Below are 16,499 nucleotides of genomic sequence, written 5' to 3'. Positions count from 1 at the left end.
CTCTCAAAGCTACTGCTGTGGGAATAGTGTATACTAAGGACAGCCTTCAATTGCCCAGGGCCAGCTTGAGGGTCAGCTGGCACTCACATCTCCAACAGTGACTCTGTGAGATTGCGCCCAGGTGTTTCAGGGCATTTCCTGAGAGGCTGCAGTTTGCTTCTTCATGTGGGGTCCTCTCTTTAAAATCCAACCTAAGTTGTCTCCTGTCTGAAGCTGGCTTCAACGCCTTTGTGGCTCTATAACTCTTCCAATCCTTGACTCCAGGGGCAGATCCAGGCTCTGTGGGGCCAGAGGCTTATACACCTTTGGGACGTCTCTATTGATTTTATTTTCTTTTTTAAGATTTTATTTTTAAGTAATCTCTACACCCAATGTGGGGATTCTAACTTACAACCCTCAGATCAAGGGTCGCATGCTCCACCAGTTAAGCCAGCCAGGTGCCCCTTGGGACACCTCTTTAAGAATACAAAAAAGGGGGCACCTGGGTGGCTCAGTCAGTTAAGTGTCGGAATCTTGATTTCGGCTCAGGTCACGATCTCATGGTACCTGGGTTCGAGTCCACATGTGGGGCTTCGAGCTGACAGCTCAGAGCCTGCCTCGAATTCTCTCTCTCTCCCTCTCCCTTTCTGCCTCTCCCTCACTGGTGCTCTCTCGCGCTTTCAAAAAATAAATAAACTTAAAGAATTTTAAAAACTGCACATAACTATGAAAATGAGCATTTGCTTAGTTTGGGGAAATAAACCACAGCACGATACTGGAATCTTGGGAGATTGGTTTCCCTCCCTCTTGAGATCTCTGTGAACAATTTACTTGAAATATTTCCTGACGGCAACCTGGTTTCCTCTCTGCACGGAGACTACCGACTGCAGCCTTTCCAGCCCTATTGGCCTCACAGTAAACCCTTGACACTAGGTCTCCCTCCTTCCTCCCCTTCTCTCCTGTCTGAAGACCATCCTCTGGCAACTCTACCCAGCTGCCATGCAGAACTCTCCTCCTCCTCCCTCCCTCAAACTGGTTCTGAGTGGTGTGGAGAGCATCCCACGGAGCCATAAGACCAGGCCTCTGTCATTACTTCCTCGTATGTCCTTGGAACATAGAGGGCCTCAGTTTCCCCAACTGTGAAATGGGGACTTGGACAGAGTTGCCCTGTGGCTTCCCACAAGAGGATCCTTGGAGTGGATGGGCACCAGGAGGGTTCCAGGGACTCTGAGTCCTGGGGCTCCCACCTCCGTCCCTGTAATTTATTTCTTTTAATGTTTATATTTATTTTGAGAGAGAGAGAGAGAGAGAGAGAGAGAGAGAGACAGTGCGAGTGGGGAAAGGACAGAGAGAGAGAGAAAGAGAATCCCAAGCAGGCTCCATCCACACTGTCAGCACGGATCCAGATGTGGGGCTTGAACTCACAAACCGTGAGATCATGACCTGAGCCAAAATCAAGAGTCCCACGCTCAACCGACTGAGCCACCCAGGTGCTATGTCCTATAACTTACTAAGAGGAAACTCAGGTGTGTGTTCTGCCTTCGCCGCTATCTCCTGGGTAACCAGGCTGAAGCCATTCTCTGCTGTCAGGGTCAAAAGGGCATCCGTGAAATCGGCTTTCAGGTCCGCCTCGCCCTCCACCAACTGACCTGGGAATTGTTGAGATCTGGAAATAAATAGCTTCACCTGCTCCCCCAGCCTCCGAGCTCCGCCCCACCTCCTCAGCAGGACACGCCCTACGCCTTACAAAATCTCGCGAGGTTCCCGAACCTAGTAAATACTTTGGCCTTTCTGCCGTTCCGTAGCTCGGGGCCGCAGGCGCTGAACTACTGTTTCCGGGTCGCAGCCAGGTAAGGCTCCGCGGCGGCCCTAGCGGAACCTAAGCCCAGAGGTCTCAGTAAGTAGAAGACCGCTCAGAGCCTGAGTGTTTCCCTCTAGTGTTCTCCTTTGATTCCTTTAAGACCCTGGTACAGCCTGGCAGCAGGGCCCAGGATTTCTGGATTCCCAACCCTATGACTCAGGGGCTTTTGTCCAGTTTCCCTGCTCAGGATTTGGATTCAGTTCAGCTGCTTCACCGCTCCGTCTGAGAGATGTGGAAACCGGGGCTTAGCGCATAGCCCCGAGGCCCCGTGCCCTCCCCCGGGTTCCTCTGGATCAGCACTGAGACCCCGTCCCTGCGCCAGGTCCCCTCTCCTGGGCCTTCGGCCTCAGCCACATAACCCCTCGGTCACCCACGCCTCGTCTTCCTGGCTGTCCGCAGGCCTGGGCAGCATGGCCGTATTCCGGTCGGGCCTCCTGGTGCTGACGACGCCGCTCGCCTCCCTGGCCCCTCGCCTGGCCCCCATCCTGACCTCGGCGGCCCGGCTGGTGAATCACACGCTCTACGTACACCTACAGCCGGGCATGAGCCTCGGGGGCCCGGCCCAGCCCCAGTCCAGCCTCGTGCAGGCCACGTTTGAGGTCCTGGATTTCATCACGCACCTCTACGCTGGCGCCGATGTCCACAGGCACCTGGATGTCAGAGTTCTGCTGACCAATATAGGAGCCAAGAGCGCCTTTCTCCCTCCCCTTCCCAGCTCAGTCCAGAACCTGGCCCACCCACCGGAAGTGGTGCTCACTGACTTCCAGACACTGGATGGGAGCCAGTACAACCCGGTCAAACAACAGCTAGAGCGTTATGCCACCAGCTGCTACAGTTGTTGTCCCCAGCTGGCTTCGGTGCTGCTATACCCCGATTATGGGCCTGGAGAGCTGTCTGTGGAGTCCCTGGATGTCCCCTTACCATCCACCATCAGGCCAGCCTCTCCCGTGGCCAGGTCTCCAAAGCAGCCAGTGCGTGGCTACCACCGTGGGGCTGTGGGTGGCACGTTTGACCGCCTGCACAATGCCCACAAGGTGTTGCTCAGTGTTGCGTGCATCCTGGCCCAGGAGCAGCTTGTGGTGGGAGTAGCGGACAAAGACCTGTTGAAGAGTGAGTGAGAGATACTCTGGAGTAGAGCAGGGGAGGACCCTCAAAACTCCTTAACCTTGCCCCCAGTGCCAAGACTGAGGAGGGGGGGGGAGCATCCTTTACTTCCCACCCCTCCCATATGTAACAGCACCTGGCACCCAGTGGGTGTTAAGGAAACTATGTTAAACGAACAAGTGCAGCTTTCTCCGTGTGTAATCTACTCACCACTCAAATCAGAATTTCCCCAAATGTGGAACTAAGGAAATCTGTACTTTTGAGAAGTTCTCCGGGTCACGAACCCTAAAGATTGTGACCCTGGGAGTAAATGGATGAGTGGGTTGTGGGTTGTAGGTAGTGTGTTAGAGCTACAGCAAGAGGAGACTCGTGGTTGGGGTGGTTCTTGGAATTCTCCATCTGACTCTGATGCTCCCTGGCACTGCTCATTTCTGGACACATGCCAGCCCCTGCCATGACTGTCGTGCTTGCTGGCTGCCCCCTCTTCACTGCTCCCCTGACATACAGCACTTCCCAGCTTAGCCCTTTCTTCCTGCCACCCACCCCCCTCTGGAGATTGGATGCTTAGGGATAGTCTTCCCCAAACTTGACTATACCTTTCCTCCCCAGTAAAAAGATCTCACTGGGCTCCTTCCCCAGGCAAATTGCTCCCTGAGCTGCTCCAACCCTACACAGAACGCGTGGAACATCTGAGTGAGTTCCTGGTGGACATCAAGCCCTCCTTGACTTTTGATATCACCCCCCTGCTGGATCCCTATGGGCCCGCTGGCTCTAACCCCTCCTTGGAGTTCCTGGTGGTCAGCGAGGAGACCTATCGTGGGGGGATGGCCGTCAACCGCTTCCGTCTTGAGAATGTAACCCCTGAGGGAGACTGGCAGAGGGAGTGGATGGGGCTGGGGAAGGCCATGTAGGGGGCTGTTGGAAGTACCGTGACCCTAGAGGAGGGAAGAGAGGACTTGGGGTGGTGAGGAAGAGGCGAGAAGGAACTGTTTCCCAGCTTGCCCTTGGAGGCAGGCTCTACCTCTGGGGAGGATAAGGGGGCAGCTCAGATGTCATTGTCCTCCTGCCCCTCGTTCCCTCTCCTCACCCCTCCTCTTTAACCTCAGGGTCTGGAGGAGCTTGCCTTGTACCAGATCCAGCTGCTGAAGGACCCAAACCATACAGACAATGAAGAGGACAAAGTCAGTTCCTCCACCTTCCGCCAACGAATGCTGGGAAAGCTGCTTCGGCCTCCATATGTATGCCTGCCCTCTCTCTCCTCTGCTTGGGTGGGCTGGAAATGCTGGAGAGTAGACTGAAGATTTCAGTCTCAAGCATGAGTCTGAAGACCCTAGTAACTGGGGTTCCCTCTCCTCTACCTCCAGAAGAGGCCCGAACTCCCCACACAGCTCTACGTGATTGGACTGACGGGCATCAGTGGCTCTGGGAAGAGCTCAGTAGCTCAGCGGCTTAAGGGCCTGGGGGCATTTGTCATCGACAGTGACCACCTGGGCCATCGGGCCTACGCCCCAGGGGGTCCTGCCTACCAGCCTGTTGTGGAAGCCTTTGGAGCAGGTAATGCCTGGGGAGGGCTAGAAGTGGCCTGAAAAGTGAGGGGATGGCCTGGCCTCCTTGCCCAGTCCTGTGTCTCTCGTCCAGATATTCTCCATAAAGATGGCATTATCAACAGGAAGGTCCTAGGCAGCCGGGTGTTTGGGAACAAGGTAAGCACGCTTCTCTCCAAGGACTCCTCAGCTGCTACTAGAACCAGAGGTTGGGACTGAATGGACCTTTCTGGTCTGGTTCAGAGTGCGTTTCCACTCATCTGTTCCCCACCACCCCCTCTCTCGGGCTGGCTCCATCTCCAAGGGAAGGTAAATCGCCTGCTTCCTCTGTTCCCCTCCTCAGAAGCAGCTGAAGATACTCACGGATATTGTGTGGCCAATTATCGCAAAACTGGCTCGAGAGGAGATGAACCAGGCTGTGGCTGAGGGTGAGTTGGAGGGTTGATGGGAGGAGCCAAGGGGGACATTAAGCAGATTCTCCTCCTAGGAGCTTCCTCACCCCAAGCCAGACCCTCCACTTCCTTGGGACTAGGCTTCACCGGCTCTCTGGTGGCAAGTGGCAGTGTGCTGCTGGCAGTGACTGGGGTCTCCCCGCAGGAAAACATGTGTGCGTGATTGATGCCGCCCTGCTGCTTGAAGCCGGCTGGCAGAACATGGTGCATGAGGTGTGGACCGTTGTCATCCCTGAGACTGAGGTATCTGGACCTGTCTCTCACCCCATCCCCACTGCACACCGCAGCCCGCTCTGAGCCAGTGGGCTGACCGATGCCTTCTCCGTGCCCAGGCTATACGACGCATTGTGGAGAGGGATGGCCTGAGTGAAGCTGCAGCTCAGAGCCGGTTGCAGAGCCAGATGAGTGGGCAACAGCTCGTGGACCAGAGCCACGTGGTGCTGAGCACCCTATGGGAACCGCATGTTACGCAATGCCAGGTTGGTGCCCAGGAAAGGGCTGGGTTGTAGGGAAGGAGTCTCCAGTGGGTGCCTGCCTGACTCTGTCTTCTCTTCCTCCTGACACTCTGTCCTGCCCAAAGGTGGAGAAAGCTTGGGCTCTCTTGCAGAAGCGCATCTCCCAGACGCCGTAAGGCCCATGGCTGACAATGTGTTCTCCTTGGGGCCACAGTGGCCCTGGAGCTGCCCAGAGATTCAGCGGTGAGGAGGAATGGGGGCCTGGGTGCTCGTCCTAGCTTGGGCCTAGAGACTCTGAACCAGACTGGGAAGGGCAAGGCTGGGCCTGGTGGACACAGGAAGTCTACCCAGCTTGCTGGCGTTTGGCCATCGCTGAGGATGCGACTCAGAGGGGAGCAGGCCCCTCTGGCATTTTGTGCCTACTCTTGCCCACAGTGTCTGTGAAACCCTCAGCCCACTGCGGCCAGGGCAAACACTGGAACTTGTAACAATTAAAGGTGAATGCTGCCAGGTGCTGCCTGTATGTCTGCGTCCTGCCCCAATGCCTCTAGGTATCTTTCTTTGGAAGCCTTGAGCTGGAAGCCTGGAGTGCAGTGGTTCTGAGCATAGCTTTTGCAGCTAGCCAGATTGAGGTCAGCCTTGGCCCCATCGCTGACTAGCTGTCTGCTTTGGGAGAAGCTACAGACTTTCTAGGTTCCTCGGTTTCTGTATCTGTGAAGAGGCTTAACTGGGCTAACGGGCTCTTTGAAAGCGTTTCTTCCACTGGTCTCCTGCCCGGTACCAGGCTACGTGTTGGAGGACCGGCCTTCCACGAGCCAGGCGGGGCCTCCGGCCTCACGGACCTGGCAGCCGTGCTGGGTGGGCCGAGGGGGCCAGGACTGCAGGGCCGGCAGGGTGGGGTTGGACACAAGTCCCTGGAAGCCGCGGGTCCAGCACAGCGCGTGCACACAACTCTCGGAAATACTACTTGGACGAGCCTTTGCGGGGACTCCATTTTACAGAATGTGCGTCATGTCGCGATGTGGGCAAGTGAGGACAACGTCTGTGTCAGCCCCGACACCAGTCTCCGCAGCTCCTGACCCTCGGTTTCAGAGTTTTCCGGGTGCGCATGCGCGGGCTGTGCCCCGCCCTCCGCCCCTCGTTCGTGGGTTGGTGGGTTTGGGTCACGTGGAAGTGCCTCGCCTCTTCCTCGCGGCAGGGGGCCCGCCCGCTGGCTGGTTTCCGGTTCGGTGGGTCGGAGATGACGGAGCCGGTCGCCTCTCCGGACGACCCCTGGGTCAAGGCAAGCCCCGCGGGCGCGCACGCCGGCGAGGGGAGGGCGGGTCGGGCTCATGCACGTGGGGGGTCCCGAAGACTAGGGGATTCCCTGCAGTCCCCAAAGGTCCCCCCGCCCTCCGGGCCCCGGGGCTGCAGAGAAGACAGCCCTCACCCTGCGCGTGCCAAGGTGGGGAGACAAGTGAGGCGTGTGTGCACGAACGTGAGGGGACCGGGCTTGCGGGGGGGGGGGGGGGGGGGACGGTGGAGGAGGGAGGGGGTGGGGGCGGAGGGGCGGTGCTCCTATGGCCTATCTGCTTACTGCTATCGGGGCAATCCTGCAAACCCCTGCGCACCCCAGGTGCGCGCGCGTGCGTGTGTGTGTATAAGTCTAAGTGAACGTACATGCGTGCATCCTGCAATTGCCTGCGCTCTCGGGGTGGGGGTGGGGTGTTGGGGCGGGTAGAGGTGTGTGTGGTAGGGGTGTATGGTGTGTGTACGAGTGCGCACGCGCTCAGAGTGAGAGGAGGTGCCCAGTCCCGGGCGGAGGTCTGATGAGCTCCTTTGCTTGGTGTCACAGGTGGAATATGCCTACAGTGACAACAGCCTGGACCCCGGTGAGTACCTCTCCCACGGTCTCTAGCTCCCTGGTGACACTCCTGCCACAGTCCTGTGGATTCCCGTGGTCTTGCCAGCCACACCTGAGCACAGTCCACTGTCCCTGGGCGGAGTTCCTGCCCTGAGACAATGAGGGAGGAGCTGCATAAGGGGCAGGAAGCATAAGGGTATAATTCCTGCTGCTCTGAAACAAGGAAATGATGAAAATAGTGGGAGCTAGCCATTCTGTCACCCTCGTTGTGCCTAGATGCCACTTTGTGAACCGGTGGTATCATTGCAGGCCCCTGGAGCAGCGGAGACACCAGAGACAGGAGCACTGTGGTGGGGCACAGCAGGAAGTGGATGACCCAATATGGGTAGCTTTTGGGTTGAAAGGGAGAGGTCAGCATTTAAGGATCAGGAAGCCATTGTACACACAGGTGTCTGAAGGTCTAACAGTGTCCTCCTGTCCTACCCCTTAGTGATTGGGACCTCTCTTTTACAGGGCTTTTTGTAGAAAGTACCCGAAAGGGGAGTGTAGTGTCCAGAGCTAATAGCATCGGTTCCACCAGTGCCTCTTCTGTCCCCAATACAGGTAGGCAGCAACATGCCCCCACCTGGGGGGGCTCAGATATACCATCATTTTAGTATATTTCCTAGACAGGAAGCTCCAGTCATCCACACGGGGGTGCTGGAGGCCTAGCGTTAGACACAGGGTCTCACCATCTTTCACCTCATCTAGAATATTAGACGGTTCTGTCCGTTTGCTGTCTCTGAGCACCAGTTTTTTCTTCCCCACTGGGGCAAGGTGGGTTAGCTGGGCCCACTGGGCTTCAAAATGACCTCTTCCTGCCCCCAACTTTGAGCGTAGATGATGAGGACAGTGATTACCACCAGGAGTCCTACAAGGAGTCCTACAAGGACCGGCGGCGGCGAGCACATACTCAGGCTGAGCAGAAGAGGAGAGACGCCATCAAGGTGACTGGGGAGGCCTATACCTCAGCCAATGCAGGAGGGCCCTGTGTATTTCAGATCTACCCTGCCCTCATCAGTCCCCAGCATCCTTGGTGGCAGCTGCTCTAGTCCCCGGATATGAACACCTCCTTTTTTCTAGTCCCCTACCCCTTTGAGTTTGTGAGCATGGAACTTGGGTTCACAGAAAGTTTTGTGCCAGTTTGCCTGAATCCCTTGGAGTTAAGGAACCCTTGTTTTCCCTCCTGTCTCCACAGAGAGGCTATGATGACCTCCAGACCATCGTCCCCACCTGCCAGCAGCAGGACTTCTCCATTGGCTCCCAAAAGCTCAGCAAAGCCATCATTCTACAGAAGAGTATGGCCAGGGAGAGCACTGGGAGTGGTTGGGGCCAGTGGTGCTGTGAGGCCAGAGCCTTACACTCACTTTTGGCCTGGCCCCGGTGGGGTGATTATAATGGGAGAGTTGGGGAAAGGGAGGAAGGGGAAACAAAGTAAACCTTGTCCTTCTGGCTGAGACATCCTCTGTGCCCACCCTCACTGCAGCTATTGACTACATCCAGTTTTTGCACAAGGAGAAGAAAAAGCAGGAGGAGGAGGTGTCCATGCTACGCAAGGACGTCACGGCCCTAAAGATCATGAAAGTGTAAGGGGGGGGGGGATGCTGAGCTCGGGGAGCCAGGGCTTCTGAGGGGACTTTGAAGCTGACTTCAGTTCATACCTTTCTCTTGTTCAAAGGCCACATCAGATAATACAGAACAGATAATCTTCTCATTCCTGTAGGTGGCCACTTAGGGGTAGGACCCTGCACCCCAACAGTCCCTGATACCTAGCAGATACTCAAAGTGCCTGTGGGATTAGCGAGGGGTAGAGAGAAGGGTCACCCATCTCTGTCCCAGCAGCTCTCCGGGAACCCCTTCCCGGGGCCGGGGGAGTACATAGGGTGACCTGAGCTGCTATAGCACCTTAGCCCTGTCCTACTCGCTTTCAGGAACTATGAGCAGATTGTGAAGGCACACCAGGACAACCCCCATGAGGGAGAAGACCAGGTCTCTGACCAAGTCAAGTTCAATGTGTTTCAAGGCATCATGGACTCACTGTTCCAGTCCTTCAATGCCTCTATCTCCGTGGCCAGTTTCCAGGAGCTGTCAGCCTGTGTCTTCAGCTGGATTGAGGAGCACTGTAAGCCTCAGGTATGGGGCAGCAGTGGTCAAGGGGTGCGGATTTTCTGTCTTCCTTCAGGCCAAGTGACCCAAGTCCTAATTTGTTCAGAGAGGGAAGGTGGCAACTTTTAGGTTTCTGGAGGGTCTCTTCTTTGCTTCCTGGCCCACATTTTCCTGTTAAGGTTTCATTTGGCAAGAATGATGTGGGCACTTAACTCAGGCAAGGCCTCGCTCTGGCCTTTGTTAGCTCGCGTTATGGCTGCCTAGTATGTAAGCCCTTATCACTCATAGCAGAATCACGTGGAATTTCTAGAAAGATTCCTGGCTCCCACCCCCAGGCCCACTAGTTTTCCCTGGGGTTTGTGATTATTTGTAATGGAGCCGTGTGTTAATGGTATTGCATGGAGTTTCTGAGGCTTGACTTGCATCTCACTTTTTTGTTTCCTGACATTTTCTAGAACCACTTTAAGTGTCCTGTGACACAGAGTGGACACTCCTGTGCCCACCACCTAAATGCTACCATTCCCATTTCTTGTATTTGCTTTACCACATAGCTGTCCATGTCTCCATCCCTTTCTCTGTCCTGTCTCGGGGACATTTCAGAGTCGACTGTAAACGGTGTTTCCCAGGGGCTTTTTCTGTTGTACTCAAGAGCATGACTGGTCCAGGCAGGTATCTGAGCCTCTGTCCTCACGTGAGCATCACTCGTGTCTTCCTCTGCTGCCCCCGCCAGACCCTACGGGAGATTGTGATTGGCGTCTTGCACCAATTGAAGAACCAGCTGTACTGACTGGGTTTTGGAAGCTGCAGAAGAGCCAACAAGAGGCCAGAGTCTCCTACTTGGCCACGGAGCCACTGGGCTTATGAGATTGGACTGCGACACTGCACACCAGTCAGCTGGTTCTCGGTGTTTGGCTCCCCAGCACCCCTTCATCCTCACTGGGGCTGGGGTATTTGTTTTGTGAAAGCTTTAATTTATTATACTGACCACAGAACTTGAGCTTACTGTCTTTCCCCTTCTCTGTAGAAGTCTTCGGGAGGGGGGACCCTGTTCTGGGGACACCCCCCTCCCCCCATAAGAGCTCCTGGTCTCTCCCCTTCTAATCCTCAGATTTTTGCTCCTGATTACACATATTGGGAAGCTACTGTTTGCATTTGGTTTGGTCTCTTGGGCAACATTTGGCCCAAGTTTGGCCATTTTGGCAGTAGTTGGATGGGAAGGGAGGAACATGAGGAAATACTCCCACAGCCAAGAGGGGTGAAAGGCCTCCTTGTGCCTCGGCTAGGGCTGCCTGGTCAGCCCAAGGTGAGATCAGGCCTCTTCTGGCCAGCTCAGGGCAGGGCTACTGGGTTCCTGCCCTCACTTGCTACTGCATCCCCTCTTCTTCCTCCCCCACATACTCCTGCCCCCTCTGTCCCCACAGGCAGGAGCATAGCACAGAGAAGTTACATGTGACACAGCACTACATATTAAATTTTTTTTTAATATTCTAAACACCAACATCGCAATTTTGCTAAAGTTACAATTTTTGAAAGTGAACTGGGCCTCAAAATCACTCCCAGCCATCCTGTCGAGCATATCTGGGTCTCCACCATCTCAGTGCTGCTTGTGTTTCTCCCAGGACTTGGGAGTGGCGTGAAGGGGTAGAGAAGATACTTTAAAGGCCTCCTGGGGTACAGAGCCCAGAAAAGTCCTGGGTAAAGCCTTGGGCTCCTCGAATGCTGTGTATACTAGCTTCTCTCTACCCGGTAGCCTTCCTCAGGGTTGACAGCTGGGAGGTTTCGTTATCCAGAGGAAATTAAGTATTTTTATATCAAATTATAGTACAATAAATATTGCCAAATGCTTTCCTTTAGCGTTGTTCCAAGTTTAAGCGCAAGCAATTGGAATCTAGATGAAACGAGCATGACAACCATCCACTCTGGGCCTGCTCACTCCCTGAGCCCTGTATTCTGGTTCATGCCCCTCTCCCAGCTGCTCTGCTCAAAGGTGGAAAGCAGCAGGAACAAAGAAGCCAACCTGAAGGAGGCAGCCAGTCCAGGACGTTGCTTCCATTCCCCCATCCTGCAGAGGACTCCTCAAGGGTCTGGGAGCTTCACGTTGTAATCTTCATCAGTCTCTATCCCAACTTCCTCCTGGGGCAGGGAGACCAGTAAACGAGACCTCCCTGGACGAAGACCCCAGGGTGGCAAGGAGGGGAGAGACAGAGAGAACCACTTACAAAGAACTGCTTCTTGCTCTTGGGGTATCCTTCAAGGATCGCATCAGACAGTTCTGTTGCCTGACAAGAAACAAAACCACCCCTTTTCAGACGGGCGGCACTGCCTGGGGGACCCATGACCTCAGGCAGCAGTTTCTCCGGTGGCTGCCGTTTTCCAGGGCCTGCTGCAGAGCTCACGCACTCACCATCCTCTTCCGCTTCCTCCATTCCTTGCAGTACTTCTGCCTCTCTCTGTACACCTGCACAGGGAAACAGCTTGCTCTAGCCCCTCAGGGGCTGCTGGGGGGCAACCTCGGCCTCACTCCAGACCTGCACAGGCAGACCTCCCCGCTACCACCCTTCCTCCTGACTCACCTGCTCTTTCTCTTCTGGAGTCACATGGTTGGTGGCTGCTTTGATGTTCTTCAGTCTCTCTCTATAGCCAGCACATTCCTTCTTCAACTCCTGGATCTCTTTCTGCATCTCCGGTGTGGTCAGGGCACTAGTTAACTCCTTCAGCTCTGAAACCACATCTCCCTGAGGTCGCTTCTTACCCTGATGATGGGGTTTTGTCTTTCCCAGAGGGTGCTCCCTGAGGTAGGAGACTGGGCCCCTACCTTGCTCTAGGTTCTACACCCAGGGTCCAGAATGAGTTCCAATATTCTGGAAATTGCGCTCAGCAGAGATTAAGGCTTATAGAATTACCAGTTCAGTCTGCTTTTCTTTCCTCTTCCATCTACAAGCAGTGGTAAAGTGTGAGGTTGAACAGACTGTTCCCTGTAGCCAGTTAAAGAAACAGGCACAGAGGGAGTGTGGGCACAGTACACTGATAATGTCAGGGAAAGCAAATGCGTGTCTTGCCCATTTATATTCAAAAGCCATTAGCTGTTTACGTCTCTTGTAACATAATGCCAGTGGCGGCCCAGCCCAGCTCTCCACTGCAGCGAGACAACATTGCGGTCAGCAAACCATTCACTTAGGGATTCCTGCCCTCTGGACTGACCCTCGCGCCAGGGGCCCCTTCCGGCATCCGCCCAGTCCTACCGGCCTCCATGTGGCGGCAGCTCTGCTGGAGGCTCTGCACCTTGGCAGTGAGGGCCACGATTTTGGTGTCCAGGCCTTGGAGGTCAGCGTCACTCACCATGTCGAACTGGTCCTGCCAGAGGTGAGACGACAAACAGAAGTGGGTGGGTGTGATGTGAAGCCACATCTGGGCAGGCCACATCACATCCGCTCAAGAACCTGGGGCTCCCCAGCCCTCCAGGGGGCCTGGGAGAACAGCGGGAGGGTCCCTGTGAGACACCATTCAGTTCGGTACTGGTCCCAACAAACAAAAAGGTATAAAAAAGTTAAAACCTGATGCCTGTCCTCAAGGGGTTTCAGGATACTGAACAGGGCAGAAATCTTAGTTTAGTGGTAAAACCACTCACTGGGCTAAAAGAGTAAAGGAACATTCTTCCCAAGGTAGTGATACCTAAATTACACATTTCCACAGTAGGAAGAACCTGGGCAGGTCAAGAGTTGTGGTGGGTGGTATTGAAGGGACTCCAGTAAACATCTGAGGGGCCCCTCCCCTGAGAGAGACCAGCTGCCACAAAGGACTTTGGTGGGGCTCGGGATGGGGGGTGGGGTGGTCTTGTCAGTGATGTCAGGGAGCAGGTTAGAAAGAATAGGAATGCCAGCCTGGGCAGTTTGGACTCTTCATTAAAGCAAAGTAAACCTTTATAGCAGAAGGCAGCAAACTACAGCCTGCACGCCAAATCCTGCCACATTCGGGGTTGTGAAAACAAAAATTTCTGGAAACACAGTTATACCCACTCGTTTACATGTTTACTCGTTTACATGTGATCATTTACATACTGCTCTATAATGACGGCCCTCAGTGGCTGTGACAGTTGTGTAGCTATGACAAGAGGCCATCTGGCCGGCAAAGCACAAAATTGTCTTTACAGAAAAAATGCTGCCAAATTCTCCCTTAGGGACTCTTCATTAGAGTAGTAATGTAATGAAACCTATTTCAAAAGTTAGTCTTGATGGTGGTGTGGTTCAGTTAAACTAGTATTCGGGGTCTACTGGACGTTAGATACTGGGGTGGGGGAGGTTGTGCTGAGCAAAGGAGGAAGAGTGAGAAGTGGGCTCAGCCCTGGAAGGGCTGCAGTCTAGTGAGGACATGGGTAAAAAGACCACCACAATATAGCATCCCTCAGGGAGGTGAGTGCCTGAAGAAGAGGCGAGGAGAGAATCCGGGGAAGGTTTCTGGAGGCGATGCCTGAAAGAGAACCTTGGAGTAAGAGTTCGCTGAGCAAAGAGGCAGAAGAGGAAGAAGGGATTTTAAAACTCCAGGCAGAGGAAGGACACAGGGGTAAAATACACCTAAATGGTCTAGTACTGGTGAAGGGACAGGTGAGGCTAGCAGCAGCCTGGAGCCAAGTCTCTATGTAGATTTCTCCCTGTTGTAGGGAGTGCTGGAGTTTCAAGTAGGGAAATGGCCCCAGATAGTACTGACGCAGACCATTCTGGCTGCAGCGTTTCAGATGTGTGAGGAGGCTATCGTGATAGATGAGGAGCACCTGAACTCAATCAGCAATGGCAGACAGAAAGGGGAGGGTGGATTCAGGAAGGGGGAAAGCCAACTGGATTTGCTGGCTGCCTAAGCTGTGAGGTAAGAGTGACTCCCCAGTCTCTGAGTTGGGTGAGGAGTGGCTCTAACTGAGGGAGAAGCCTGTAAAAGGAGCCCATTTAGGGGAGATGTGCATTCTACTTCAGCAATATTGATTCTGCAAGGTCTGGAAGGCATCCGGGCGGTGGTCTGGCCTAGAGATACAAAATTAGTGTCGTCTGTGTTGGGAGGGGTGGGGACAGAAGGCAAATCATTTGGCAGATGATGGTTCTGATCTAGATGATTGGGAAAAAGAAACCTCCAAGCGGAAAGGGACCTTGGTAGGAACAATTCAGGATCTTCTGTCATCTATCATGTACATCTCAGATCTGGAAGTCTTGTTGAGTCTGGATCACAGCAAGGGGAGTACCCACTTTGATTTAAAGGGTGTGTGGGGCCCTTTTAATGGCGTGGGCTAGCTGAGTTTCACGGGATGCCTCAAGTCAGAGTTCATTCTAGAGACTGATTCACCTAATGTCGGGTCTCACACGGGTGATAATCTGCACAGGTTTCCCTCACCTGGTCCGCAAAATAGATCTTCTGCTTGCCGTACATCTTCTCTTTGATTTTGCCTTGTTGGGCCAGCTGCTCCAGCGCCTTCACCACCGCCTGGCAGAGGGGAGAGGCAGAACCAATCAGAGGGATGATTTACCGCCCAGGCAGCGGGAATTAGGGCCGCCAGCCTTAGGAAGCTCAAGGCTAGAATGGCTGCCTCGAGAGGGCAGCACTTCAGGCTGATTCGAGGGGCCCCAAGGGTAGGGGGGCGGTCCCAGGAGAGGGTCCTCACCGCCTTGCCCAGTCCATGCTCCCGCTGCAGGTTCCCGAACACGTCCTGGGCGCTGTAGGGCCGGTTCTGCTCCTGCAGGTATCTCAGGAGAATCCCGGGGGCTACGAGGAGACGGGGCATGGGGGGAGGTCACTCAACCGACCCCTCGCCCGTCCCCCGCCCGGGTCTCCCCCGTGCCCGCGGTCCGTTTACCTCCCGCCGCAGCCTCGGCCCGGCCTTTACTCATGGCCTTTCCCGCCGCCAACTTGGAAAGCCGGACGTTGCAGTCGCTCGGGGCAACGGCTGCTTCCGGCGACGGGAAGGGCGGGCCGCAAGCGGTGATTGGCGGAAGGGGAAGTCTTGGCGAGGAACGAAGCGACCCTTCCCGGGCGCCGTAGGTCAGTGCTGTCGGGAGCCGGGTACGAGCGTGGTCCCTCGCACTTCTGGGTCCATGCAGCGGAGGTGGGGCGCTTGCCCTGGACTTCTCCCTCCCTGCTCCTCGGGACGCAGGCCGTAGTAAATCACGCCTTCACGGTCCGAGCCCCGCTTCCAGCGGCAGCGGCTGAGCTCTCGTCACCGTGACCTGGGCCGGTGTTCCAAGGGGGAGAAAACTTGGGATCAACTCCCGCTGGGCTAGCGACTTGCTCAAGATCACAGAGCCAGTTACTCACAGGGACGTGCCCTGTCCCACGGCCCGATGCTCTTTTCGTCGGTCTCATTTGTAAAATAGGAAGAAGAGATACTAACAGGAGGGTGGTTGGAAGACAAAAATGCGTAGAAACTCTGGAAGGACAATACCGATATCCTTCATTGCCCGTTACTGGGCCTCGCACACAGGGGGCGCTCAACACGTGCTGTGGTGTGAACGCCAAGGCAAGGCAGGGTTGGGACGGGGCTACGGTTAAGCCACAAAGCTTGTTAGAAAAGTTTCCTGTTGGCCGAGTCAATCTTATGGCAACACCTGGCAGGTGTTTTCCACTTCTGCCCACAGTGGCCAATGGGACAAAGCCTGAAATAAGTGTTTCTAGTTTCTGAGGTCAGCTGAAGGCCAAAGAGCAGCTGTCCCTGCAGCTCAAACACTCCAGAGGAAGAGCATGGTGTTAATCTTTACAGCCTTCTGTTACCTAAATTCTCATTAGCCTTTGAAACACGTACTTGTCTTCACATGTCTAAGGAACAATATTAAGAATTAAAAATGAGGGGCGCCTGGGTGGCACAGTAGGTTGGGCATCCGACTCTTGATTTCGGCTCAGGTCATGATCTTGAGGTTCGTGGGTTTGAGCCGCAGGTGTGGCTGCATACTGACAGTGCAGAGCTTGCTTGGGATTCTGGCTCCCTCTCTCTCTGCCCCTCCCCCGCTTGCTTTCTCTCTCTCTCTCTCTCTCTCTCTCTCTCAAATAAATAAACATTAAAAAAAAAAAATGATGGAACTGCTGGCTAGATGCCAACCAAGAGTGCCAGTTATACTGTCTAGGCTCTCCAGGGGAGGGGAA

The 16,499-nt window shown here is 54.7% G+C and overlaps 3 protein-coding genes across 9 annotated transcripts; 2 read left to right on the top strand and 1 right to left on the bottom strand.

Annotated features, from left to right (window-relative positions):
- Positions 1-1,755: 1,755 nt before the first annotated feature.
- COASY (Coenzyme A synthase) lies at positions 1,756-5,905 on the top strand. Of its 3 annotated transcripts, none has more exons than XM_047845458.1 (10): positions 1,756-1,829; positions 2,240-2,950; positions 3,584-3,798; positions 4,051-4,182; positions 4,309-4,498; positions 4,583-4,647; positions 4,832-4,916; positions 5,086-5,183; positions 5,273-5,419; positions 5,521-5,905. In XM_047845458.1, exons 2-10 carry the CDS (start codon positions 2,251-2,253, stop codon positions 5,569-5,571), a joined length of 1,683 nt encoding a protein of 560 aa, XP_047701414.1. In that variant the 5' UTR covers positions 1,756-1,829; positions 2,240-2,250; the 3' UTR covers positions 5,572-5,905. The 3 variants fall into 3 exon arrangements, with proteins under 3 accessions (XP_047701414.1, XP_047701413.1, XP_047701412.1); XM_047845457.1 differs by having other exon boundaries at positions 1,823-1,876; XM_047845456.1 differs by lacking the exon at positions 1,756-1,829 and having other exon boundaries at positions 1,841-2,950.
- A 143-nt stretch (positions 5,906-6,048) lies between these two features.
- Positions 6,049-10,380, top strand: MLX (MAX dimerization protein MLX). Of its 4 annotated transcripts, none has more exons than XM_047845463.1 (8): positions 6,049-6,677; positions 7,230-7,266; positions 7,752-7,841; positions 8,118-8,224; positions 8,476-8,575; positions 8,764-8,863; positions 9,209-9,410; positions 10,114-10,380. In XM_047845463.1, exons 1-8 carry the CDS (start codon positions 6,504-6,506, stop codon positions 10,168-10,170), a joined length of 867 nt encoding a protein of 288 aa, XP_047701419.1. In that variant the 5' UTR covers positions 6,049-6,503; the 3' UTR covers positions 10,171-10,380. The 4 variants fall into 4 exon arrangements, with proteins under 4 accessions (XP_047701419.1, XP_047701417.1, XP_047701420.1 ...); XM_047845461.1 differs by having other exon boundaries at positions 6,049-6,839; XM_047845464.1 differs by having other exon boundaries at positions 10,049-10,172.
- PSMC3IP (PSMC3 interacting protein) lies at positions 9,345-16,185 on the bottom strand. 2 transcript variants are annotated; one of them, XR_007149404.1, is made up of 10 exons: positions 15,220-16,185; positions 15,028-15,128; positions 14,760-14,849; positions 12,626-12,737; positions 11,957-12,102; positions 11,788-11,841; positions 11,603-11,662; positions 11,401-11,516; positions 9,928-10,116; positions 9,345-9,476 (listed from the first exon to the last, which is right to left on the bottom strand). XR_007149404.1 is itself a non-coding variant. In XM_047845466.1 (8 exons), the coding sequence occupies exons 1-8, from the start codon at positions 15,251-15,253 to the stop codon at positions 11,460-11,462; spliced, it is 654 nt and encodes a 217-aa protein (XP_047701422.1). In that variant the 5' UTR covers positions 15,254-16,184; the 3' UTR covers positions 10,845-11,459. The 2 variants fall into 2 exon arrangements, 1 of the variants encoding a protein (XP_047701422.1); XM_047845466.1 differs by lacking the exons at positions 9,345-9,476; positions 9,928-10,116 and having other exon boundaries at positions 10,845-11,516; positions 15,220-16,184.
- Positions 16,186-16,499: the final 314 nt, after the last annotated feature.

Source organism: Prionailurus viverrinus, unplaced genomic scaffold (genome assembly GCF_022837055.1).
Source record: "Prionailurus viverrinus isolate Anna unplaced genomic scaffold, UM_Priviv_1.0 scaffold_35, whole genome shotgun sequence".
NCBI lineage: Eukaryota > Metazoa > Chordata > Mammalia > Carnivora > Felidae > Prionailurus > Prionailurus viverrinus.
Note: the sequence above shows the minus strand (reverse complement) of the source record. Positions and strands in the feature narration are given on the sequence as shown.

What these genes read in the sequence shown, in the direction of transcription:
- COASY (XM_047845458.1), top strand. Translation starts at nt 2,251, where the DNA reads ATGGCCGTATTCCGGTCGGGCCTCCTGGTGCTGACGACGCCGCTCGCC. An exon ending in AGCTGCTTCGGCCTCCATAT is followed by an intron (nt 4,183 to 4,308) that starts GTATGCCTGCCC and finishes CTCTACCTCCAG; the next exon opens with AAGAGGCCCGAACTCCCCAC. An exon ending in GCCGGGTGTTTGGGAACAAG is followed by an intron (nt 4,648 to 4,831) that starts GTAAGCACGCTT and finishes TCCCCTCCTCAG; the next exon opens with AAGCAGCTGAAGATACTCAC.
- MLX (XM_047845461.1), top strand. Translation starts at nt 6,504, where the DNA reads ATGCGCGGGCTGTGCCCCGCCCTCCGCCCCTCGTTCGTGGGTTGGTGG. An exon ending in AGAGGAGAGACGCCATCAAG is followed by an intron (nt 8,225 to 8,475) that starts GTGACTGGGGAG and finishes CTGTCTCCACAG; the next exon opens with AGAGGCTATGATGACCTCCA. An exon ending in GCCCTAAAGATCATGAAAGT is followed by an intron (nt 8,864 to 9,208) that starts GTAAGGGGGGGG and finishes ACTCGCTTTCAG; the next exon opens with GAACTATGAGCAGATTGTGA.
- PSMC3IP (XM_047845466.1), bottom strand. Translation starts at nt 15,253, where the DNA reads ATGAGTAAAGGCCGGGCCGAGGCTGCGGCGGGAG. An exon ending in GGCCGAGGCTGCGGCGGGAG is followed by an intron (nt 15,129 to 15,219) that starts GTAAACGGACCG and finishes GTCTCCTCGTAG; the next exon opens with CCCCCGGGATTCTCCTGAGA. An exon ending in CTCCAGAAGAGAAAGAGCAG is followed by an intron (nt 11,842 to 11,956) that starts GTGAGTCAGGAG and finishes TTCCCTGTGCAG; the next exon opens with GTGTACAGAGAGAGGCAGAA.